This window comes from Nannospalax galili, unplaced genomic scaffold (genome assembly GCF_000622305.1).
Source record: "Nannospalax galili isolate Female #2095 unplaced genomic scaffold, S.galili_v1.0 scaffold875, whole genome shotgun sequence".
In the NCBI taxonomy this organism is placed as follows: Eukaryota; Metazoa; Chordata; class Mammalia; order Rodentia; family Spalacidae; genus Nannospalax; species Nannospalax galili.
The window spans coordinates 3,425,979-3,453,334 of record NW_008337059.1 but is presented as its reverse complement, the minus strand read 5'-3'; the positions used below and the strand labels follow the sequence as shown (position 1 = coordinate 3,453,334).

Sequence of the window (27,356 nt, the reverse complement as noted above, 5' to 3'; positions counted from 1 at the left end):
TTGAACAGCGTAATAAAATCTTGCACCACCCCCTGTCCTGTCTGGCATGTGACACTTTGTCCAATACATCCATGCTGTATATGTCACCTGCCTGTTAGTCATTCAGTGGCCATCTCAGTTATCAGATCGACTACCACAGCATCACAGTTCCTGTGTTCCAATAGCCCATGTCTTCCTAAGGATCGCACCGAGGGTCTCCATCATGCTAGACGTGCGCTCTACCGCTGAGCTGCATATTCCTCAGCCTAAAAAGTAATTTGAAAAGAATCAAGAGCCCTACGAGCATCTATATTTCCAGTAATTCTATTTCTAGGAATTTAGTACAAAGAAATAAAGATGAACATAAAAATCTAGCCAAGTAAATAGTACATACTCATAATCTGAGCTACTTGGGAAGTAGAGGCAGGAGAATCACAAGTTCAAGATCAATGTGGGCTACATAGAAAGTTCAAGGCTATCCTGGGCAACTTAGAAAGACCTTGTCTCAAACTAAAGTAACAAAAAGAGCGGGGGATACAGCTAAGTGGAAGAGCATTTGTGTAACATGAACAAGGCCCTGCTTGGGTTCAATGCCTAGCCTACAATAAGTAAGTGAATAAATAAACATCCAGCATTATTACTTATAAAAGAAAGGGGTGGGAGAAATCTGTATGTCTAACAATGGGAACTGCTTAAACAAATGATGGTGTATCTATGCAACCACCAAACAAAACAACTTAAACTGATGTTGTACAAGTCTGTTTATTACATAAGCATCTTCACTGCCATAGAAAGAAGTGCATGGAAAAAATAAGGTTGAAGGTTCAGAGCAGCTATGTATAGCATGCTCAGGAGAAAAGGACATCTGTCATGAGCACACCCAGAAAGTCTGGAAGGGCACACACCATGTCCACAGCAGTCACCTCTAGGCAGTGGGATTACTGGATATTTTCAGGCCTTCCCCAATATTTTCTAAATGTTCTCCAGTGGGTATGTAGAATGTTTTCTGTTAAAACACAATGTCCTTTTCCTGTCTGTCTCAAAAGTGCCCAGTGCTCGCTGAAATTGTCTCGATGACCTCACTCATGTTTCAGTCATGGCTTTGCAGTGCATCTCAGGACCCCTCCCTCTCACAGCACGATCTCGTCCCATCTTCTCTCCCATCCCCTTCCTAAGATCCTAACATGGTGTCACTCTCCCAGGGCCAGATGTCCTGGCCAGGTAGCTTCCTGTTCTGCAGATCTCAGGCACTGTATGTCTCCATTAAACAATCCTCTGCTCCAAAACAATCAACAGCTCCCCATTTCCTTAAGATAAGTTTCAAACATCTCTTCTTGACATTCACTAGTCTAAGTTTACTTCAATCTTGTCATCACTGTTCTTCAAAGTAAGCTGGAGTAAAAGCCCCAGCTCCAACATCCTGAGTCCTCACCTTGACTCACACTACTCTCTGAAATGCTTTGCTTGTATCCCAGCTTCTCCAAATTCCATCCATCCTCCTGGGCTAACCTCAGGGCTTACCCTTCTTCAGCAAGCCTTCCTTGATCATCATATGGTGGGTGATTCCTTTACTCATTTAGTTGGGTTTTCATTTGACAAATACCTGAGTATCTCATTTACTCGGGTTTTCATTTGACAAATACTAGCTGCCATTCACCAGGTGCTGGCATTGGATAGGTGTTAGGAAACCAAGTAAGTCTATTTTCTTACCCTGGAAGCTCATTGTCCAGCATGGAGACAGTTGCTGAGCAAGTCATCACACCAATAACACTAACCAGCTCTAGACAGAAAAAGTGCCACATGGAAAAATACAATGAATAATTAAGAAAAGGGGCCTGATTTGACATAGAACTGGGCAAGCCACATGGAGAAATGTACAAGCTGAATATTAGTAGAACCAGAGTTAACGACAAGGGGAACCCAGGAAGAATATCCAGAAATGGAGTGGCAGGTACAGAGAGAGGGGTGCATAAGAGGGGTAACCAGGGTACTCAGAGTTACCAGCTGCCCTCATTCCAAATGCACAGGAAGTTCCAAAGTGCTCTAAACAGGTCTGATATTGCAAATTTGTTCAGATGTGAGTTCAGAAAGATCACTGCTTGTGGCACGAAAACCAGATTTAGGGAGTAGAGAAGCCCACATGGGAGCTGTCGGGGACTTAGATCAAGTGGCAGCAGGTGAGTCAACTCTGGACAGAGCTGACAGGACTTACGTCAGGCTATATGACAAACTAAGGAGAGTTATGTGGCCTCACTACCAACTAAGTTTCCAGCTTAGGCACCCTGGTGAACTCTGCACCTGCGACCACTTCCTGAGCCAATGGTGAGAGGCAAGGAACTTAGAGCTCACTGGAAGAAAACTGGCCCAGGGGCCTGAAGGACAGTTAAGGAATAGATAGCTTGAGAATGTTCCTGTGGAAACCAGCCCTGAAGACTCACATCAATTCCCACTAATAACCCGGGTGGAAAAGAGGGGAAACTCAGTGGGCAAATTGCAGGATGAGATGGGGAGCTAAGTGGCCCAGCTGGCAAGGCAGGCAGACTCAGGCTGAACATCAACGCTCAAGTGCTCATGCAGGCAAGCCTGGGAATATTGATTGGTAATTGGCAAGAGTGGTTAGAGGGTGGCGTGATCACAGATAGGTCGCTAACCAATCAGCAGGAAAGCTGTGTTCCTGTTGCTAGGTTTGCATCCAGGCAGAACTAGATTATGAGCAGGCTTGAGCAGGTACCAGGAGAAACCTCTTACATGCACTGGATTTATCTGTCACCCTCTCCTCGCTTCATGAGTGGGAGCCAACAAGCAGTGGAAATTAACACTTGCCACTTGCTGTGGATCCAAAGAGAATTCTGTGGCCTTGACAGGGGGTGAAAAATGAACACAGAAAAGTGAGGCTGTCACTCAGGAAAATTCTTAAGAGGGGAACCATAATGGGAATTTAAATAGCAGAAAAGAGCTAACAAAGACAGCTTGCTAAACGTGTCACGATAACTGCCACATTGAATCTTCAAACAGACCTACTCATTAACTTGAATCCTGTTCCCATTTCCCAAATGAAGAAACAGAGGGTCTGAGAGGTTAAGAAACTTGATCAAATCATACAAGCAGTAAAAGCACCAAGGGCTAAGCCACAGGCTGCTTGATACCAAGGACAGTGGCTTCAACAGGACATTTTTTTATGTCAGATCTTCTAAACAAGCACGTCCCTGGGAAGCTGAATGATCTCCATCCTTTCCTTCTGCAGAAGAGAGGTGGAGTGACTGGGTCCTTCTCTCCTGCCAGCGCTTACACCCGTGCCCTGCCCCTAGCCCTTCTGGAAGAGGGATAGGGGAAGAGAAAGCAGGAGGTATGCTTCAACACCTTGTATTAGTTACCAATTCTTCCCAGTGCCTTGGGACCAAGAGTATCTGAGGGTCAGAACTCTCTCATCCTTGTCAGGCTCCTGGCCAAGGTAGAGAAAAAGTCAGGGAAGAGGGGCTGGGCTGCGGTGTTCTGAGAAACAAATACACAGAGATTGCACAAACTAGAAGCTTGTTGACTGGATGGAGGGAGGTTCTAGGCAGGGAGAAGCTGCAACTCCAGTAGGGATTCGAAGTTCTTGTTCCACCACTTACAAGCTCAATATCTTAGGTGGGTCTCAGTCCAGACTGTCCCCAAGGCAGCACCCAGACCATGACTTTCAGTGCCCATGAGATCACCTAAGGCCAGGCCATGTCCTAGGGAGCACCCGACAAAATTTCCCAGCCTATGTGGAAGGCTGGTACAGGGACTGGAAGGAAAAGTGCTTTGTAAACCATGAGTTGTGGCTGGAGTGCGAGACAGAGCTGCAGTAGAGAGTTAGTACTACCATTCTTCTACTAGGAAAACACGGTGAAGGGGAGAAGCAATGCTCTGGGGCCTCAAAGAGTGATGATCTTTTTTAGAATGCTTGACAAGGTCTCTAAAGAGGATGCATGCCACCATCAAACATGCTGTGGGTACCAACCTTACTGTTATATAGGCTTTTTGGAAGTTGAAGACCATAGGAGCATCACTTTGGAGGAGAGTGGTGGCATGAGCCAGTTCAACTGGTTTATCTCAAGTCTGGAGGGTTGGTTTCTTAGGTGGTTTGGCTGGCATGGAAACACTCAGCATAACACCTTCTTCAATGGACCAATGAGATTCATGACTAAGGAAAATCCTCAAGCAGAGAGAGGCGGTGTGTATCAACACCATTAGAAAGCAATGAACTCTTAAAATTGTTTAGCATGGACTTTCCCATTAGGAAACTTGTTGGAATTCTATGACTGATAAGAACAAAAGCTGGAGTATGTTTTAGGTGTTTTCAGAGCTGTCTATATGAGGTTGCTTAATCTGTCTAGTAACCCTACATAATTGATATTAGTATACTATTTGTGTGTGTGTGTGTGTGTGTGTGCATCTGTGTGTGGAGACCTGAAGTCAACATCTGGTGTCTTCCTTAATCACTTTCTACATTGTTGTTTTTTGAGACAGGGTCTCTTTCTGAACCTGTAGCTCAGTGATTTGGTTATACTCACTAGCCAGCAAACTCCAAAGATCTTCCTTTCTCTGCCTTCCTAGCAATGGGATTATAGAAACATGCTACCACACCTGGCTTTTTATGTGGGTTCTGAGGATCTCAGGTCCCCATGCTTGCATGGCAAGCACTTCACTGAGTCATCTTGCCAGTCCCAGTGTACCATTTTATTTTTAAAATATTTTATTGTTTTTATTTTATGTGCATGAGTGTTTTGCCTGCATGTATATGTAAGTGTACGCATGTTATGCAATGTCCATGGAGGCCAGAAGAGGGTGTCAGATTCCCCTGGAACTGGAATAAGGATGGCTGTTAGCTGCCAGGTGGGAGCTGGGAACTGAACCCCAGTCCTCTGCAAGAGCAGCCAGTGCTCTTAATCACTGAGCCATCTCTCCAGTACCAAAGTATCACTTTATGGATGAGGAAACTGAGTCCCATCAAACTTAAACAGGTTTCCTGAAGGTCTCAGTCTGAACTCAGATGTTTGCCTGTACAATGTGCTGCTTCATCAGCTATCTCCCAGGAATAGAAACCAGTGATCATATGAACCAATTTAATCCACACAACTTGGAGATGTGCCACATTGTTAAGAGGGCACATAATTCTAGAGTTATTCACATTTACTGAGTGCTTCTATTTGCTAGGCTTTGTATAGAAAGGGCCTGCTGATAAGGGTTTCTGTTAACCACATTACATATTTGAGGAAATGGTGGCCAAGGACTCTCTTAAAGTCTCATAGTAAGGGACAGAAATGAGAGGGAAAGCCTGAGCCTAAGCATGGGTGTGGAACACTGCATGAAGGCGTCCAAGAAGTGGCAGGTGGCCAGAGGATCACAGCGGACTATGGAGATACTATGGAATGAGATGTCCACTTGGATTTCCAGCCAGAAGCATCGTCCTAGGAGCTGACTGTGCCCAGCCTGGGTAGAGTCTGCAGAGGATAGTGTCAAAGTCTAATAAGCTCTTAGACTCTCAACACTAGTGCAGAGCCCACGCATGCCAGGGTGCTGTGTATCTGGGGCTGTACACATTGCAGCCCCCCACCTCCTCTGGCTGTGCTGAACTGAGAAGGAAGGGACACCTCCAACACACATGCCACCCCTAGGAAGGGACAGGCAAAGTCCAGCAGGGTGGAGAGGAAAGGGTAAATGGCCCACTGATATAATATCTGGGAACCTACTTTTGATGACACTGTGGACATTTCTGTCTACTGAACATGGGCTCCATCCACAGAGATGGTGTTTAAAGTCAAATGAGTATCAATGGCAAATGGAAACTTCAGCCTGAAGCTCTGTTTTCCCCATGCAAAGCAGCAGCCATTGCACTGCACTTCTCCACTGGGGGTGGTGGTGAGGAACATTGGGTGGTGTTCTTGCTGTGGCTCAGCTCTGAGAAGAGCTGCATCTGCAAGGGGCCTAATAGGTTCCCCATCCCCATCTCCCCTTTCCCAACAAGAGTCGTAGCCACTGTTGGGAGCCCTGGGTTCCAGCTAGTATGTGATGGCCACATGCACACATCTGTTAGTGTTCAGTGCTGAGCCACTCAGCTGACCATTATGCAGGGCCAAGGCAGCAAGTCTCCGCCTCAGACACAGTTCCTCCTCCAAGTCTTGACTAATTTTTATTTTTTACTGAGATATAACTGCTATGCCATAAAATTCACCCTTCACTTATTACAGGGTTTCATTATGTCACCCTGGCTGGCCTGGAACTCGCTATATAGAACCAGGCTGGTCTGGAACTCACAGAGATGCACCTGCCTCTGCTTCCAGAGTGCTGGGATTAAAGGCGTGCACCACCACACACAGCTACCCGACATGGGTAGACCAAATGCTGCTCCTTCATGGAGACTGGAAAGGCATGAGTTACATAAGGCCTTGGAGAAATTTAATTCCATCAATCAGCTTCTGTCCATCAGCAAGAACCTCATGACAAAAAAGGATGAAAACAATGATGTAAAAATGCCAGCCTCCCTTACCAGGGTGCAGACTTTGGAAGCTTCATAAGAGGCAGGGAGACACTAGGGAGACAAGCTTCCAGGAGACACCATGTGAGCCTCAACTCTGTTTAGGAAACCAGGGCACCCACCATTGCCATGAAGTCCTTAGCCCCATACTTCCCCTATCTCCTTTCTGCTCAGACCTGCTACAGGTCCCAAACTAAGGGCAAGTGCATGGTTCCTTTAGCAGTGAACCCAGTCCAAGTAAGGCCAACATCTCCCTGCCTCCCTCATTTAGCAGATACTAACAAACAGAGGTGAGCTGGATGCTGCTCCAGGCACCAGGCACAGAGACTAAAGCCCTGATTTCATGGAGCTGAATATTTTGGCTTCACATCAAGACCTTGAGGGCTGCTCAGAAAGTGCTCTGGCTATGCCTATGGGGTAGCCGATGCTCAGGATCTGTCTGCCCTCCTAGCTATGTTTGGTCTGTCCCAGTGACAGTGGGATGGGCTGCCCTGTGAGTGTCTGCCTGAAGGGGTCCCTGCACTGAGTGTGACTCCCTTTCCTCCAATGGGCCTACCAAGGTGGTGGGCTGATGAACACAAGCAGTAGGACCTCTCAGGAGCTGCCTCAATTAGGGTGCATAGTCTGTGTTCTAGATCCTACATAATTTTAGGGAATGAGCTATTGTCTGTCCCTTGGTAATTCAAGGGCTGTATATCCATCCAGCTACAGATCTCTCTGCTCATCATGCCCTTTCTTGGTGCTGCTTTTCTGGGTAGGACCCAATGATATAGGGAAACTGTTGTCATCAGCTGCCATTTCTGACAGGATCTACCACATTTGTAATGTCTCCCCTTACCTCACTCTAATTGGGAATTGGTAATAGTCTATCTTCCTTGGTCAGCTGAGTGTAGGAGGTTCTCCTGAGCATCTGGGATAAATGTGCTAGGAGTTGGCCTATTGGACTGAAAGACTGACGTAGCACCACAGCACCGAGCTTTGGAGGCACTTGTAGTTCTGTCATTCTTTGGAGTGAGCTGGGATTTGCTGTGGGTGGACACTGATGCAGTAGATGCTCATGTGTTATCTTAGGATCCTCAGGGCCAGAGCTAATTGCTGCAGAGTGGGCAAAGGCTGGGAGGGAGGCTCGTATAGAATAAGCCCAGAGCCTTAGGTGGGATATGTCCTGAGGCCTTTGGTGGGAGAACAGGGGGTACAGCAAGTGTTTCAGTGCCCTCTTCTTTGGGAGACCCGTGAGTAGGAAGTGAACTAACTCTTGCAGTAAATTGGTTCAGAAGTTTCAATCTTGCCAAATTCTTAACAAAGAGGGGTTCAGTGTTAACCGTAAGCCTTCTTGAAGTGTTTCTAGGGGATAGCATTGAAAAATCCCCTCCGCTCATATTATCTCCACAAGGTGAAGATCGAGGGATGCTGAGGGAGCAGCTGGATTCTTCTCCACCTGTCCTCTCCATCAGGAGACAAACGAACCCCCAGAAATGACTGCTAAGCTTCTTGCCTTGTCTTCAGTAGCTAATGATCAGAGATCTTAAAAAAAAAAACTACCATGGTCCCAAGGTTCCATCCTGAAATTTATTTTTCTTTGTATGCATATATGTAAATGATTCAAAAATAAAACTGTAAAATATTTGTGTGAAGAATAAATTGAACTGATGTGGGGAAAAAAAAAAAACAAAAAGAAAAGAAAGTACTCTGGGTGACATTCCCAAAAGACCTCACTGGTAAAGTGTCTTGAAGCAAATGACAAGGTCGAGTGAGGCCCCAAATTACAGGCAGAAGTAAGGTTTGAAATCATGGGGGAGGGGACTCAAAATGAGAAATGAGCCAATTGTCATACCATGACCCTCACTCTGGCTCCTGAGCCTTCAGTCATCTGGGGCCAACAACTCCACATATCATACTCAAATCCAGGATTCACAGCTGGTGGAGGCCCCTGGCATTTGTCAAGCCACTGGCTAAAGAATAAGCAGGCTGCCAGCCAGTTCCCTTGTGTTGAAAGAGCCTGGAAGACTGACCAATCACTCTGTATCACCTGAGCATCATGCAGACAGTTTTAGTGACCTGAATCCTATACCCTCCACTCAAGGAGCAGCTGCTTGTGCCGACTGCCCATCTCCCTGCTTCTCTGCTTTAGACCCTTCCCTGAATCTAGAGAACCGACTTAATGTCTCAGGAGTGTGGGAGGTCATCTTTCCCAAACTAGCTGCAACAGTTTCTCCTATTCCTCGTGCTTTATAACAATGTGATGGTGACATTCCTCCCATTGTGAGGACAGTTGTGTTCCCTGCCATGGAATGGGGCAGAAGCATGTCACCATGGTGGAAATGAAGGTGTGCAACTATGAGGTGGCCAACAAAGGCACTGTATCTTCCATCTGGTTCTTTAGATCCTCCTAGAATCCAGCTTCCATACTATGAGAAAGCCTGGCCACCAGCCCATGTGGAGAGGCAACTAATGAATCTTTATCCAATAATCCAAGGGGCATTCAGGCCACTGTCAGACAGGAGGATAAAGGTGCCACAAGGTGATCTATCACCTTGTCAACTGGCCTGCAAGTCTTCCTAGTCGGCAGACACATGCCATCCCTATCTATTCCTAATCCACAGAAGCACAGACAAAATAACATGGCAGTTCTACAGAGAGTTAGGGGTGAGTTCGTGCCTAAGAATAGAAGTAAAGCACAAAGGGCTTCAGCCTTCCATTTTCTGTGTGGATGATTCTAGGTGCTAGGAAGCCTCTAAGAGGCCCTGGAGGGGCCCAGCCCATCATCTAGAGCAGCTACCTGGATCCCACTGCCCCTATCAAGTTTCTCACCTGCCCCACTCTTCCTGCTCCCTCCCTGCTGTTCCTTGGGTCACCCTCCAAATATCCTGTCTACATGCAGGTTCAGGCACTGTTTCCTGAAGAAGCCAGCTAAAACTGGCTCCTCGCTATGTTATAAGGCAAAAGTCTTTCCTTCCACCTCCATTTTGCACACAGGGAAACTGAGGCACAGGGAGGTGACATGACCTGCCAACAGGCATATAGACAACAGAGACAGGAACAAGATGAGGAGCTAGGCTCTCAGCTTTACTCGGCTGAGGGAGAATGGATGAGGGCAGGCAGGCAGGGAAGACCTGTCTGTGACTTCCTATATAGTACCTGGCTGTATGGATAGTATCCAAAGAAAAGTCAAATAAATGGTAGCATTATGGATTACCAGACAGAGAGTGTCCCAGAATCCCAGCCACATGCCAGGAGGGTTTTGCATTTGTTCATATTCCCCATCATCTGACTTAACAACCACCCCTCTTTCTAGCATCACTGTTAGTAAATTTAGAATTGACAGTTAAAAAATGGCATCAAAAGGTCAGTATGAAGATGTTCTTTCATCAAGTTTCTAGAAATCAGTTTATAAAGAAAGTATTTAACAATATGCCAAGCACTGTTCTAGGTGCTTTCATCTACCAGGAATCATCCCTAATCACAAATGGGGACAACAAAGGCGCAAGAAGAACAAGGCTTACCCCAGGTTATGCTGCCTATACAGGCAGACTAAGAGCAAGCTGTAAACTGTAAACATGATGAAATGATAAATATAACACTGTGGATGGTTGTAGCGCTTATTAATTTAAACAGCCTTCGATGGCTGGGCTGGAACGCAGGTCACAGAAACAGAACACCAAATAGGGAGGGGGCAAGGGGCTTAAGCACAAGTGCCTACAAGGTGTGGTAAGACAGGTGATGTGGATCAACAGAAGAGTTCCTAGGCTAGCAAGATAGTTCAGTGTGGTAAAGGCAGCTGCTACCAAGTCTGATGGCCTGAGTTTGATCCCAAGACCCACATGGTGGAAGGAGAGAGCTGACTCCTGAAAGTTGCTCTCATCTCCACATATGAACAAAATAAATAAGTAAAAATGTAATTTACAAATGTTTAAAGAGAAGGGCTGGAGAGATGGCTCAGTGGTTAGGAGCACTGGCTGCTGTTGCAGAGGACCTTGATTCAATTCCCAGCACCCACATGGTAGCTAATAACTTTGTAATAACTCCAGTTTCAGGAGATCCTATGCCTTCTTCTGACCTCTGTGGGTATTGTAGGACACGGGTGCACTTATACACATACAGCCAATACACTCATACACCTTTAATTAATTAATAAAAATGTTTAAGAAGAGAAGAGATCCCCAGATCTGCTGATTTACAGTCCTCACAAATTCAACATGTTCATTCTATGGGGAAGAAATTGAGGCCCGGAGAGGATGGAACTTGTCTACTGAGAGGTGGCAAATAAAGCCAGGATGCTCCCCTTCTGCACTGTGGATGCTCAGTGGAATGGAGATCCACACTGGGGAAGGAACAGATGGGACATGTTTTATGCACAAAGCCCTGAAGCAGGTGTCTGGCTGGAGCTTCAGGGAATTAGGATTTCATGTGGTTGAATAGGCTGCCCCTGAAGATATGTTTTAAACACACAACCAGGGAGTACAATTCTCCCTAGTGGGGAAGTCATTCTTTCACTGAGACTTGGGTGCGGTGCCTGCTTTTTGGCCTTCTCTATGGGTGCTCCTTAGGCCACAAAAATTTCCACGAAGATGGGCAGACTGAGTTGCTCTGCTGCTCCAGGTCAAGGGTGCCATTGCTCTCTGGTGGAGGCATCAGGTTAGCCCAGGGAGAGGACTGCCAGGATCCAGGGATATGTTGAGCTAGCAGAACCACACTCAGGTTTCTCTACTTTTCAGCCTGGCCTGCCCATCCCATCCAGTCTGCAAATAGAGCATTCACATTTCGGTTTTCTGGCATTTCCTTTAAAATCACTAGAAAGTCATGCAAACTAGCCTCAGGGCTGTCCCTGGAGTCTAAGACCAGGTGGATTTCTAGCACCTAAGCCAACACCCAACATACTGGAGGCACTCAATCATTCCTCAGCAAACTGATTTCCCTCCTGACTCTAGCTGCCCTTACTGCCTCCTAGAAGCTCCATCTCCCCTCTGACAAGGGTGCAGGATCTGACAGGTGTGAGTGGTGATGTGGGCCACCTCAAATTCATTTTCAAGCCTCAATGTCCTCTTTTTAGAACCAGGCCACCATTCCAAATATACTTAGGAGACCTTTCTCCCTGGCCATGAACGAGAACTCACAAAGAACTGGATGTCTCAGTCAGCATGATAGCTGCTGAAATTGTCTTCAATCACCCAGAAACCACATGGTGAGGCAGAAGCTGCAGGATTTGGGCCTGTTTTCGCTCCAAAAGCCGGAGCGTCCCAGGTGCCGCTTCCCTGTGGAATTAGAGCACCTGCCAACTTCCATCTCTGTCCGCTTCCGAGACCCCCAATGCGGGTACGACGCTGAGGGGACTGCAGGGGAGATTGGGGATATTCAAGTTTTGAGCATTCTCCCTAGGCGCCCCTTCTCTTTCTGCCAACTGTGAAGCTTAGCTTTCTTCTCCAAATCTCTTCCCAAGGGCAAAGAACTACAGGCCTTGGGAAACTTTGCGCGAAACTTACAAACGCTGTGAAGCCCGAGCCCGCTACTCCATCAGCCTGGGAGCGCCGCACCCGACCCGGCTCCTGCGCTGCCCAGAGGTGGAGGGTGCCCAGCGGCTGGCAGGCGGCCCCGCGCCCACCGCACCCCCTCGGCCTCCCGCATCCTCGGGATTCACTTTGGGACCGCTTCCGCGGCTGCCACCCGGTGCGCTCTGCTAACCCGGGACGGACGCAGATGTCCCCGGCTCGGACAGTACTCTCGCAGTTTCCCGGGGACATTGTTTTCCCAGAGTCGGGGACATCTCCGGGAGCGGAGCTGAGCCGCCTGGCCCACCGACTCATTTGCATTTCAAAGGCAAACTTCTGCCGGACTTGCCCCTAGGCTGCGGCACCTACCCGCTTTGCAGGGGTCGTGGTAATGCTCCAGTTGCTGCTCCACACCCTCCTCGCCTTCCACAGCCCAGTAGTCCAAGGCGACCTCCGAGCTGTCCCCGAGCCCCCCGACACCGCGGGGCAGCGGCAACAGTAGCTGCAGCAGTGGCACCAGCGCGCCGAGCGCAACAGTCCGGGGCATGGTGGCGCGGGGTCGGCCAGGCCCGCGGGATGTAACGCGCACGGGAAGCTCGACTCCAGCGAGGGGCCGGGCAGAGGGTCGAGAGGTGGCGGCCGCTGCCAGGCTGTTACGCGCGGCGACCGTGCACCTTTCGGGCGCAGAGCCAGCAGAGCGCGGCGTCCCTGCCCGGGTCCGAGTCCCCGGGAAGCAATAGCTCAGTGCGACTTGCAGGGGCCCCGGCGGCTGCGACTGTGGCGGTGGTTGGAGCAGTGGCCGCTCCGCCCCTCTCCACCAGGGCTGGACCACACAGCCCTCTCCAAGGACCCCAGACAGCCAATCACTCAGGCCCCCGAGGCGAAGCCCCTCCTCTTCCCGGCACCTCGGCAACTTCGGAGGAAGGAGAGCAAGGTGAAGATACTGACGGCTAGGACTGGGGAACCCCGGCGCGCCCACCCGCCCAAAGGCGCCCTTCTCCGGTCACCACCGGCCCGGGGCAGAGCTGCTCCTGAAGACCAAGCAGGGCTTCGCGCCTTTATTTTCTTTAACTCCCTTTACAACTCCCCGATGCTCACGTGGCAGCCCAATGTGAGCGGTCCGTGTCTCTACGAACTCGCTGCCTTTCTCCGACATTCGCTTTTCTGTGAGATGAAATCAATGTCTCCCAAGACCCTCAGCACAGGGGGAAAAAAGTACGATTCTCTCCTCTTTCTCAACAGCCCCTGGTCCAGCCAGCAAGGGCGTGTGCTGCAGCGCTCACAGAACCCAAGGTAGCAGTTGATGACTAGTGTGAAAAGTCTAAGACTTCCCTTCTAGGTAAGCCCAGGAAGGCAGACCACGATGCTGTCTGCAGGCAAAAAGATTCACAAATGAACAGCCCTACTGTGCTGCTTAAAATTATGAATTTTTAAAAACAAGCCCCTTGCCATTAGTCTGATGGAATAAAAATGAGCAGTTCTTGAAATCTGGTTATTTTCTTGCCAGTGAAAAACATATGCCCAAATTATTTAGAGGGATAATCAAAAGCTATTTGAAACTCACTTCTGCGATGTACCTAAAATGTAAAAATTGTCAGAACCGTGCCACTTTGATGTGAAGACATATTATTACTTCAAAGGTTTTCAAAGATCTTTTTTATGCAAGTGAAACTGCCCTAGTCAAGAAGTATAGCGCACCAATGTGCTACACAGATTATTATGTGCATCACACCCAGTAGAATCTTTAAAAAAAAAAAAAACGTAACTGCAAGGAGAAAAATGGACTGAACTTCTCTTTGGGGTTTATTTCTGCGTGGTTTCACAGCTACATGACAAGATAGTTAAAAGGAGGCCCGGAGCTGGGCTTTACAGCAGACTCTGAATTCCTCATATTATGATCATCTGTCTTATCTGTTAACTAGGATAACAGTTCCTTCAAACCAGGAAAGGGTAGCAGTTAACCACTGGAGGGATGCAAAAAGTATTTTGTCCTGGTTCTTAAAGAAATGCTGGGCTGACCTGGTCTGGGGTTGTCATCAAATGGGCACACAGATACAACCGGGCTGGGCAAGATCTGGTTAGGAACTGGCAGGTTCTCAAGAGGAGGGGACTTGAGGGGAACGGATGGCACCAAATGGCCAGGAAAGCCAGGTGGCCACTAAAATAGGCAGTAGATGTAGTAAGTTGAATGGCATTTCTGCCTCAATGCTGGAAGGAGTCAAACCCACCATTGTTCTCTGCATGCACCCCAGTGAAGGTCACCCCAGTAGTCAAGTCCACAAAGTCAACATCTAAAAGACCTAACAAACTTCTGCGACACTTCCAAGCCTCCAGATGGCCCTGTGAAAACAGCCAATTGGCTGCCTCATTAGCAGGGAGTTCCTCTGGAAACAAACATTAGAGGCTGGTCTTTGGCATGTAGAGGCTGGAGCAGCTTATTGCTTCTAATCCCTGCATGGTGGGTTAGCTGCCGGTCTCTTCATTAACACCCTTTGTCCAAATATTTTGAAGGCCTGTTCTTGGATAAGCAAGCTGTACAGCTCTGTGTCAGGCTTGTTAGTTGCTTCTTTCACTATCAACTAATAGTAACAAGTGTTTTAGATTGTTAGAAAGGTTAGAATGGGGATGTTCAGTATTTTTCTCATCAATTCTACAGCTTTTGATTTCACTCTTTACCTTTAAACTAATCTGGGATCAAGCAACTGTTTTGAGACAGGCTCTTGCTCTAAAGCCCAAGCTGGCCTCCAACGTGGTAATTGTTGTCTCAACCTCCTGAGTGGTGGGATTACAGACCTGTGTCACCATGTTTTGCTTAAATACTTTTAAAGCATAACTTAAATCTAAAACCCATGGAAAAACCAAAGGTCAATTTAGGAAAGGCTTTATGACCTACCATTACTCAGTTCTTGATGTTTGTGCTACCTCCGCAATATCTGGAGGTCTTACTGAAAACCTGCAAGGAGTCTTGTTCTAAGATATGTGTGCCTGCCCTGCTCAGCTTGTCACATGATACTCCTTTACTCAGACCACCAGTCCAGACCCTTCAGATCTACTTTTAGCTCCTTTACTTCCCTACCTGGAACCATTTCTCAACTTGACCTTCCCAGGCCACTCTGTACCATCCTGATCTCCAGCAGTTAACCTCAGAATAAAGCAGGCACTCTCCTCAGCTGGCTCACTCCTTCCTTTACAGTGCTGGCCACTGAGAAGGTGCTTTGAGCTCTCTGGGGAAGGTAAATCATTATTATTACAATTTTCATGGCTCTCCAACACTTCCATCTTAGTTCCTCAAGGTGGTATCCCAGGCCCTCCACCACTTTCAGGCCTTCCTTTAACCTTTTCAGCCTGGGCTTTTGTCACTTCCCAAGCCCTGCTCTTGCTGCCTTAAACACGGGCCTCCTAACAGGATCTAACCTCTATGGCTCTTCGAGGGACACTGTGGAACCACAGACCTGCATCCTCATGCCAGCATCCATTATACAGCTGCCATACCCGACACTTAGCTATACAGACTTACTCTATGGAAATTAACTGCAGACTAACCCCACCTGGAATCACCTTCTCTCTCTAGACCTCCTTTCCCTTAACTTCAGCATCAGTCTTGAGTTACTCTAAGTAACCGTAACATCAGCTAGTTAAAAATGACCACATAATCAACTTCTCCCTACAAGTCGATTTCTTTTCACTTGAAGACTGTTAATGGTAAGCAAACTCTGAAAGTGAAAATCATTTAAAATAAATATTTCAAATAGTTTATAGACTACACTGACTCCACTTGTCTAAATGTAGGCCTCCATTTCTGCTCTATATTAACCAGAATGATCCTCATTTTACTTTGAAATAAGAAGCTGGATATGTAACAGGCTTCATTCTAGGCCTAGCTTTTCAACCAGACACAAAGTTGTTCAGACAAGAAGAGATCAGAAGTACACCAAATCTGCACTATCTTCAACTATTTGGAGAACAGGAATTGGCAAATATAGGTACTGAGTAAGGCACGTAATTAGGGAAAGAACCAAGGAGGCTCATAAAGATCTTAAAAACTAGTTAAAAATGGAGATGAAAACCAAAAGGCACAAACAGGCCTGGAGAAACTAAGAAGATCTCCCCACAGCATAATAGCAAGTCCCCCTTGTGTGAACACAGAACTGATGATCAGTGTAGAATTACATGCATTACCTGATGCACAGGCTGGGAAGGTAACACCTACATTTTTACAGTGACAACCATCAAGACTTGTTACTTCTAGGCTCATCTTGTTACTTCTAGGCTCAAAGAGGACCTGTGTGAAATTATATGGGAGAAGTAACAAATTCTAGACAGAGGCAGTGCACTGTCAAGCACTGGGCTGAGTGAGAGGCATGGGAAAAGGGGGGGGGGGATGTTAAGATATTAAGACCAAAAGAATGATAAAAAGACAAATTCATTTTTAAAAAACCTTCCTTAATTCACTGTACAATTCTTTCAACTTTTCTGTATATTGAATGTTTTTAAAAATATAAATGGGTCAGGGTGAGAAATCAAATCTTAAAATTTAAATCTTAAATCATTCATTTCAGGAGTCAAAAAACCTCTGGCCTTCTAGCTATTTCTGTAGTTATAGCAGAGCACAGCCATGTTTGCTAGTTTAAGTTTTGTCTGCCATGGCTGCTTTGTACTACACTGCCCAAGTTGTAGTCACACAGACTTCCATGTCTAACATGTATTTCCTGACCCCTGAAAACTGGGCCCTGGTGTTATTTAGCTGCAGAATGCTATCAGCCATCTCTGTGCATGCAGGTCAGTAATGATGTCTTATCCCTTACACTTGGGTCACCTGTTTCAAAGAGGAAAGAAAGCAACCATTCAAGGGAAGTACATTTAATTTTTTATTACTTTAAAAAAATCCAACTTCAAATAAATTAACAGACTAGATTAGACTTCAGTTGGTTTTTGATACATTATATACTGGATTTCTAGTACTAAAAAGCCAGCTGGAATATGGCTTACACAAACCAAGGGTGTATACAAAATGGAAGTGACCACTGGGCTATGTCCTTCCAACTGTCAACTGTATGTGCTCTGTGCGGATTTCTGGGTTAAAGTTGAACACAAATGAAAAGCCCAAATGCGGCTGCTTTCTAGGAATACTCTATTGTCCTTCAAAGAGAATCCTTTCTTCTTCCTTACCTTACGCTCTTACAACAGTTATAACTTTCAAGTAGCCTAAACTGATGAAGTGGGGTAAATACAAACCTCGCCTTGTCTAGTTCGAACTTCATTGTAAGCAACTTTCACAGCAACTGTGTCCATTTTAACAATGAAATAACTTGACTTTTATCTTTACCTTTGCACAGTGCTATCTACTGTTCAGTAAGAATGCCCAATCCAAAAATTGTCAGGAAATGCTCACGAGGGCCCTCCTATGGAGTTTACAGGCTGCCTGCAGGCATGTGTTACCTTTCTGTTCTACCCTATTTGTAAAGCTAGTCTGATCTTTGTATAGATTTTCAAACAGGCTTCCTAAATTTCCACTTCTCTGATCTCTTTAACACCTAGACTAACATACAGTTTAATCATAGACTTCTAAATGATAGGAAACATAAGCACCTGTGTTTTTGTATGTCACCATTCCTATTTATTATGTTTCAATAAATCAAGAGAATGAAGCACTAAAATACCATTAAACTTAAAGCCCAGGCTAACTGCAGTATACAAATTTCTACAAACAGGCTTCGCCAGAGTGCACAAGGAGAAGCCTTTCAGCATGTAGCTTTTCCTGAACAAATTACATTACTACACTTTTTCTTTTTTACATTTGTAAAAAATCAGGAAGTTAAAAAATAACATTTGCAAGACTTTTGGCATAAGGTGATTAGTGAATATTTAAGAAACAAACACTGTATCAAAACGAATACAATTTGTGGACAAACCCTAAATAAAGTGGCTTTTGGAAGAACTGGAATTTGCAGCAACCACCTTTATAAAGGGGTCTATCCACTATCAGTGGGAAACGCCGGAGCATACCATCCACTAGGTTCAGATATCACAATCCAATGAGTGAGTCTAAGAGCATGGGGCTTCTGTGCAAACCCAGTGCAGTCTAGGGACCTAACACCACACTGGAGCATGCTTTAGCATCCCTCTAGCCAGTTCAGTTCTACTTTATCCTACTCTTGTACTTGGAGACACATATAAGGGTGCCGATTTCTAATGCAGTTAATCTCTAGGAAACATATGCTTAAAAATACACAGTGCACCCTTAGTTTTTTATAGTATTCAAAATATCAGTTGATAAACTGAGCAAATAATGTTAGCAAATCAAAGAAATACACAGCACTAATGGAGTACAAAAACCCCTTCAAATTAAATAGTATTCTGCATTATTATTCTACAACTGAGAACAAGGGAGCTCAGTCATCTGTGAACAGCATCATCTTCAAGACACTCATATGTAGCCCCTCTGTGAAGGCATAAACCAATACGAGTCTTCTGTAAAGGATATTTTGAGGTAATTTACATTCATTTTAATGTTTTGAATATATTTGAAAGCAGAAAATGATTTTTCACTGCAGATTCCAAAAATCTTCAAACAGAGCTTAACTTAGTTGAAATAAGCACACCAAAAACAGCTAAACCAGATTCTAAGTCCTGTATCTCACTTATAAGATCATTAGAATGAAAAACAAATTTTATTTTATTCAGACAAAAAAATTGCTGTCCATTAGACAGAAAAAGTGTGTTTTGTTTTAGATGGTTTCATATTGCCCAGGCTGTGTTTGAACTTGCTCTGTAAGCTGAGGATAACCTTGGATTTATGATCCTCCTGCCTCCACCTGCTGAGATTACAAGCATACCATACCATGCCCACTTATGTGGCACAGGAGATTGAGCTCAGGGTTTCATGCACGCTAGGGAAGCACTCTGCCAACTGAGCTATATCCCCAGCTCACAGACTATGTGTTCTTATGTCAAAAGTATTTTACATGTTTAAAAGTAACAAACAGTGCCTTTTAGCTTAACATCACAAGGGCTGGTGACAAGAAAGAGAAAATTAAGAATTAGTGGGTTACATTTAACACAACATTCTGGCTTGAAAAAGACGATCTGCTCAGAGCTGCTGCTGATCACATAAACAGTGCCTTTTAGCTTAACATCACAAGGGCTGGTGACAAGAAAGAGAAATTAAGAATTAGTGGGTTACATTTAACACAACATTCTGACTTGAAAAAGACGATCTGCTCAGAGCTGCTGCTGATCACACGTCTGGCTGCTCACATCAACTGTACTTCAGTGGTTCACCCTTTAGAGACTTTACCATGCCATAGTTTAGGACATAGGGTCCACCAATTTACAGAATCATGTTTTGTGATGAAAATATCTCCTGTAACTATGAATGGCATGAATTTCACACAAAGGTTTAAAGTACAGATGATCTCAATTTTTCTAAAAACACCAAAATACAGTATTATTTTAGGTGGTCATTTGCATAGCAAACTACTGAATCACACACTCAATGGTTCTAGGAAAACTTTACACTATGGGCAGATTCAGAAAATATATGTCCACCAAATTAAAATAACTTCTTTCAGAATACCGTTGCCTTCATTTATTCACCCACTAAATGATCTAACTATTGTTAGCTAACTACTTTTCTCCCTTTCGTTTTACATGGTACACCAATTCCACAATTAGATTTTGTGCCATAATTTCATTTGCAGGGCTTGTCATTCACTTTGTCACTGTATGTAACAAAGTCACAAAATTGAGGGATTTTTTTCCTTTTTCTTTTTTTTTAAACAAAATCTCACTTAGTAGCACAGACGGGCCTGGAACTCACTATGTAGCCCAGTTGTACTAGAACTCATAGCAATCTTCCTGTCCAGTGCTGGAATTATAGGCATGAACTACTATGCCAGGCTCTGAGTTCGGGATTTTAAAGTGTGGGTCCTCTGTATTTTAAAGACCTATTTTATAGTATAGTTTTAAGAAATAACTGGCATTCAGTAATATTGCCTTTTGACCAGGTATCTTCAAATTATGAACACATCTGTGTGACAAAACAATTTGGTCAGGAAATTTTATTTGAACATCCTAAAGCAGTGGTGCTTTGGATGTTACTTAAGTGTCCCAGACAGGATTAACAAAATTAAATGTTTCTAAATTACAAATTTAGCTCCAGTAGGAGTTTCAGAAAAGAAACAGAAGAAAACAACCCCCCTCCCAAAAGAAGTATGACACACACATTTTGAAGAAACCCCAATGTTTCATGCAATGGTAGGCAAGATGTAAAAAGCCACCCAAACCCACACATTTCTACACCAATCATCATCCCAAAAAAGTCCTCCGCAGTCAGTCTGTACATCCAAATGCATCCGGGTACCTACACCTACACGACATTATTAATGTTATATACACTTAATACCCACCCCCCTTGTTTTCAATAATTTCTTATGTAAAGCCTTCATTGAAACCCAAAAAAGATGTAAGACTAATTTGGGGGGAGGGGGAAGGGAAAGATAATCACTTTAGACATTCAGTTAAAATGTAGTTTATCTAAATCTCAAAATGTTTAGTTAAAAACAAGTATCTTCTCCATTTAACACTCCGCTTTCTAACTGTATAGTAAACTGCATTACAGAGAGTATATCTCTGTTTTTAGACTTTATCTTCTTTGGATGGAATTAAGATATAACTGGTTAATTTTAAGATAAATAAATGAGAGGTTGATCCAACTAAGATGACAGCAGATATAGTCCATGCAAAATTTAATAGTTTTTAATTTTCTGTTTAAAAAAAAAAAGATGCAGTTGAATTGGGGGGTGGGGACCAAAAACAGGTCAAAAAGAACCCAGGTTCAATATATAAAAATGTCCCACAATAGATCAACAATGGCAGTAAAAATAAGAGAAAAAAGTAATCTTTCTGGAACATCATTTTTCAATAACATAGAAACACTAAGTGCCAGGAAGATTTATGTAATTTTAGCATCCAGGTTTCCCTCTATTTATTTTATTGGAACAAATGCTTTAAATAAACTATTTGTCCTCTTCACTGAAGAGAGCTGGTCTATTTCATCTTTAATGAGCTAGTTTTTGGGAAGATTAGCCATGTACTGTAGTAATGCCTACTGCATAAAATGCAAGCATTTGCTGTGAACAGTTGGAGAAAGCAGTAAGAACTAGGATCAATGGAAATAGATGTCACTTTAAGCCATCCACGAAAGAGACCCACAAAGTACCCAGTGTTAAGCCAAAATCTCTTCTTGCACTCTTTTTCCCTTTTCTGTGTAAGTTCCACCCTTATGAATGAGAAACTGATCCGAAGTTCCAGGTTTTCTTGGGTCTCTAGTCAATTTTCACATTAGTATAGATTTTTCGGACAAAGGCACTTGTTCCCATGTAACCAATTGCTCCTGCAAAGATAAAATAACATATTTTGAAATAAATACTGGTGGTCCAGGATCTGCCATTTACAAACACTAAAGTCTCTGTTCTAGAGAGTTCTATTCCTTTTCTAGGATAATGTTTTGATGTTCGCATTTTCTCTGAATTTATTAAATGATATAATTTGCTCTGGAAACCATCTGTTATGACCATACCTAATCTATTATTTAGAATCAAATGACAATTATTTACTTGTACTGTCAGTAACTATGGAATTAAAATACAGCTCACAAAAGAATAACTTGATAATGACAAAAATTACCTTATTTAATTTGAGCATATACTAATCCAGTCATTAAAACAATATTTTATATTACTATTACTCTTTAGATAGTCTTGCTATGAACCTCAACCTGGCCTTGAGCACAGGAACGCATGCCTCGCCTCCTGAGTGCTGGTACTAAGAGTCTGAGTGACCATGTACAGCACTATCAATATGTGTTTCCACAACCTTATGGATCCATGAGAAATGCTGAGGAATGCTTTTGAGGAATGAGAGAAACATGACCTGGTGGCTCTACAATTCTAGCGAAAAGGCACTTTCTGGTGTCTCTTTCTTATATTGAAGTTTTAAAGGCTGTGCATAGCTGGGAGGAAAGATGGTATAGTTGAGGGAATAGACAAAATAGGCAGTGGGCCAGAAAGTTTGAAATACTGGTTTTGAAAATAAATCTCAAGTGGAGCTCAAAACTTGAGAAAGCAGGGGCATGTTGTAGATGAAATGTTCAACCTTCTGTGTCTAAAAGAGTGACTGGCATACTTCAGAAGTTACTCAATGAATATCTGTTGAGTGAATGAAAGAATGAGTGGATCAGAGGGTCCCATTAGACAAATACTTGGGACTTTTTAGGACAGCTGGCCAGTGACCATTCTCCATTTGATTTCAGAATATACTATGTAGACTAATATTCTTGAAAATGGCAAAGTAAATCTTCCATGGATTAATTAATAGCGCACACACAGTCTAGTCACTTCTTTAATAGTATTAGGGATTGAACCCGGGCCTTGCACAAGCATTCTACCATTGTGCTATACCCCCAGCCATGAACCAATTTTTATTCACTGAACTGGTAAAACTCAAGGTAATTCAGGCTCTCCTTAGAACAATAACCCTGCTAATAAGTATAAACAGAACCAAAGAGTTAAAATATTATAGCCACTAAAGAATTTCTCAAGCTAGGCAATAACTAACAATGTTTTCTAACCTCATACACAGAGATAACAAACCACCACATGCCTCCTGGTAAAAATTTACAACCATCTGTTAAAGAATTCTTGATAAGCATTGAGGGCAATAAGTTAGAATAGCTTGAACTTTTTTTTTTTTAATTGAGACAGGGTCTCAGTATATAACCCTAAATGGCTTGGAACTTGCTATATAATCCAAGCTAGCCTTGAACCCACAGAGATTCTTCACCTTCTTCTGCCTCCTGAGTACAGGATTTAAAGCATGTGCCACCCCACTCTGCCTCTGAGCCAAGTCTTGGTTAAGAGACATTCTTTCAAACCAAGCAATGCACAGTCCTGCACTGGATCTGGAGGCAAACTTGTAATAAGAGAAGTGATAGTAGATGACATAAACTGAACAGTAACTCTCATATTAAGAATTATGCTTGTGGCCGGGCATGGTGGTGCATGCCTTTAGTCCTAGCACTCAGGTGGCAGAGACAGGTGAATCTCTGTGAGTTCAAGGCCAGCCAGCCTGGTCTACGTAGCAAGTCCAGGCCAGCTGGGGCTACAGAGAGACCATGTCTCAAAAAGACCAAAAAAAAACAAAAGAAAAAGAAAAAAATTACACTCACATACCAGGCATGGTAGCACATACCTTGAATCCTAGTACTCAGGAGGCAGAAGCTGGCAGACCTCTGTGAGATTGAGACCTGCTTGGTCTACGTAGTGATTTCCAGGAGGGCTGGGGCTAAGGGAGACCCTGTCAAACCACCCCCAAAAGAATTATGTTCACAGAGATACTAAGGTATTTACAGCTGAAATAAGATCTGAGATTAATATCAGAATAAAAAGGGAGCAAGATCCTCGAGGATATGAGTACAACAGGATTCCCAGGAGTGAATTACTGCCATTGGGTGCTGAGCATATGGGGCCTCATTATATGTATCACTGTCTCCTCTGTTTAAAATGTCACAGCAAACCTATTTCTAATTACTTTTACAATGAACAGACATTTCTTTTATATGACATAATGCCTTTTAAAATTGATATCATTGAAAGTAATTATAATACAACTCTCATGAAGAAAAAAACAATTCTATAAAACAAACTTGGAGTATAGAACATAAAAATATCTATAAGCCAGGCGTGGTAGCGCACGCCTTTAATCCCAGTACTTGGGAGGCAGAGGCAGACAGATCTCTGTGAGTTCAAGGCCAGCCTGATCTACATAGTAAGTTCTAGGAAAGCTGGGGCTACAGGGAGACCCTGTCTAAAAAAGACAAAAAAAAAAAAAAAAAAAAAATCTATAAAATTCTAATTATCACTAAAAGCTAACTAGGATAACATAACATTCGCCCAATAACCAAATTCAAAGATGTGCAAAGATGAGCAAAGATGTGCTTAAAATCAAATACTCTCAATCCAGAGAATCATTTTTCCTAATCTTATGAGTATCTCAAAAAATAAACATAAAAGTTGGACTTCAGAAGAGAATACTGAATATGTGCTCTAGAAGAGCAGGTGCCTTAGGACAGAGGACAACTTTTAAATTTCATTTCCTCCAAACAAAAATGCTATGTTCACAATATAAAGACTATAACAATCTAAATGTTTTCCAACTTAACATGCGTAGTTTCTTCTACATTTTTCTTTTAATTACTGACGTAAGCATTTTAACAAAATAAATTGACAGGTATGCATAATTTTGGGATCACACTGACATTTTAGGCAGTTCTAGGCTAACAGTTCACATTATCACACACAAACCCCTATCAGAGACATGAGCTTCGAAGGCATAAAAATCCATTAAAGAATAAGTGCGGGGACGTGGCCAGAGTGACAGAGAACCATAACTATGCCGGGTTTTCAAGCAGGAAGACAATATTTCAAGCAAAAAATACTTTAAAAATTTTAGCTGGATACATTCCACCTTCTTTGTAAAGGTAGGTAACTATTACTTTTCTAGGGCTTCCTAAGATCATACAGAAAAAAATGAAGTCTAGGAAAAAAACAAAAAAACCTAAAACATTATATAAGCACATAATTCCATACCTCACTAAATGCTGATAAAGGTCTCAGAAAATAGGAGTCTAGTGAACAATATTCTGAAGTCAGTTACACTGAAGGAACCATGTGATTGCCTAAGGACAGGAAGGTGCTTCCACAAGATGCAGAGCTTCAGTCCTAGTCCTCCTTTCTTCAAGTTGGTTAGCTAAGATAATTATACAAGGGAATGAAATAAAACAGGTACCTATATGGCTATATAAACAGCACCTATAAATACAACATGGAACTGTAATACAGTGAAATGTCTTTCTCTACAGTTTTTGGAATTAGCATCACCACTTTATAGTCGACCTTACTTGTGTGTGTGTGTGTGTGTGTGTGTGTGTGTGTGAGAGAGAGAGAGAGAGAGAGAGAGAGAGAGAGAGAGAGAGAGATCCAGTACACGTGAACTTAATCACGTCCTTCAACAGACGACAAAGCAATCTTGGCACTCCAAAGACATGCAAAAATGTAAAACCAGGACTTAGCTTTTAACTAGATTACTGTTATCTTCCTATTCCATTGCCAAGTCTACAGTTAAAGGTGGAACTACTATTATCAGCAGCAAAAGGATAGGGTCTAAGACATAGCAGAGTATTTACTTAGCATGTGCAAGGCCAGAGGTCCAATCCCTCAAAACTAGAAGAAAAGGCCAATGGAAAATAATACAAAAAGGAGGAAGGTCTGAATTACCAACTCTAGAAACATCTGTACAATTAGATACATTTTTTTTTTTTTGGTCTTTTTGAGATAGGGTCTCCCTGTAGCCCCTTCCACAACAAAGTTTATCTGCTTAAACCTTGAATCCTCTGCACAACCCTTTAAGGGTGGTTTTCCTTTTGTGCGCCAATAAGAAAAGATGAGGAATAAAGCTTTGAAAACATGATTATGAGGTGGGTAAGAGGAGTCAAATTCTGGGCTGATGCTCCAGAAGCCTCAGCTCTTCCTCACCATCTCTCCCACGTAATTGGCTCGTTCCTACTGCCTAATCGGAATACAGGCACTACATCTGGTGCTGTCCATGGATGGCACTGGAAGACACCCTCATTTCAGAGGTGAGACTAGGACTGGGAGGGGTCAATGTGATCCCAAGGGCAACAAGAAAGGGTTCAGGGCAGCAAGGAGACCTAATTCAGGTCTTCTGAGCTCTGAAGTTCATGTCGTTCCCATTTTATCATGCTGCTTCCAAACATTCTTTACTGCTAGCTACCTCGTATGTGGTAGGGACTCTTATATGGTGGCAACTATTACCTCTTCCTTTTGATGAAGACTGTGACAGCCCTATCTAACAGTAGTACTGTCCTCATTTTATGGGGCTTGGAGAACTAGGAGGCCTGAATTAAGGTTCCAAGTACACATGTAGCAGAGTCAGAATTCGAGTCCATGGCGCTGGAGAGATGGCTCAGTGGTTAAGAGCACTGACTGCTCTTGCAGAGGACCTGAGTTTGATTCCCAGCACCCACATGGCAGCTACGAACCGTCCTTAACTCCATTTCCAGGGGAACTGGAAGCCCTCTTCTGACCTCCGCGGCACTGCATGACATGGGTGCACTCACATACATGGAGGCAATACACTCGTCCACATAATAAAAATAATAAAATATTTTAAAAAGAAAAAAAGAACTAGAGTCCAGTCTGCAGACACCCAAGCATGCACTCACTGTCAGTAACCTGTGCTCCTCTAGACACTGATATGCAGCAATAGTCTGAGAAACTTCCAAGCAGAACTCATTCAGGCAACACCTTAACCTGACTACATTATGATCTTTCCCAATGATCTCATATTTTAAAATGTCTATTTTCAGCTAGATGTGGTGCTACACACCTGTAAACCCAGCTATTCAGGAGGCTGAGGAAGGATAACTTGAGCCTGAGTTTGAGACTAGCCTGGGCAACATAGAATGGATACTATATCAAAACAAAACAAAACAGAACAGAACAAGCCAATTCTCAACATGAATGAGAAACTAACCATAGTAATTCACAGTAACCACAGCAATTTGGGGCTATGCAGTATTATTACAATATCTATAAAAGCAGAAGCTAATCAGGTAGTAAATCAGGTTTTAAAGGAGACTCAAACGGACTCAGAGCCAACTCCTGAATTTATTTTGGCTTTCCTGATAAAGTAACAGAACAAAATTTCTTAATTTTTAATTTTTTTAGTTATTATGGGTATGTGAGACAGAGACTGGGGAGAGGAGGGTGTGCCACACAGAGGGGAGTGGGACTGGTGCTCTCCTTCCACCTTCATGGGGGTTCCAGGGTCAAACACCAGTTACCAGGCTGGAGTAGAAAATGCTTCACCTGATGAGCCATCTTGCCAGCCCAGAGTGTCTTAATTTCTTATTACTATATTTTCCTGATTCTGAGAAAAATCAAAGATGTTTTCATGATGTTCAAAGAATTTCAAAACTTACCACACATTATCCCCAAAGCTGTGCTAAATACCGCCATATAGCCAAAGTAAAATGATGTTTGAAATAAGCCATACATCCTGCAATACAAAAAAATAATATTCAATATATACACTTTACTTTCAGTAAGTCTTTAAATTTTATTATTTAAAGGACAAGTTTAGTTTCCTAAACAAAAAATGAGAAAATAACTCCACTTACTTTGTTTTGAAAAAATAGTAGTAAAAGGAATACATGTAAACATAGATTGCAGTTGATGCAGCAGAGAGAAAACTTGTCCATTGCCTGAAATAAAAATAAAAATATAATAGATCATGCCTTTAAAATGAAT

At 43.4% G+C, this 27,356-nt stretch overlaps 1 protein-coding gene across 1 annotated transcript in view; it reads right to left on the bottom strand.

Moving 5' to 3' along the window:
* Nucleotides 1-19,401: 19,401 nt before the first annotated feature.
* Nucleotides 19,402-27,356, bottom strand: part of Tm9sf3 (transmembrane 9 superfamily member 3) — a 63,168-nt gene continuing 55,213 nt past the window's right edge. The window contains exons 13-15 of the mRNA XM_008831990.2: nt 27,227-27,310; nt 27,029-27,105; nt 19,402-21,361 (exon numbers count right to left, since the gene is read on the bottom strand). Coding sequence (XP_008830212.1) covers nt 21,294-21,361; nt 27,029-27,105; nt 27,227-27,310 — 229 coding nt within the window. The 3' untranslated portion in view covers nt 19,402-21,293. The remainder of the gene's footprint in view (nt 21,362-27,028; nt 27,106-27,226; nt 27,311-27,356) is intronic.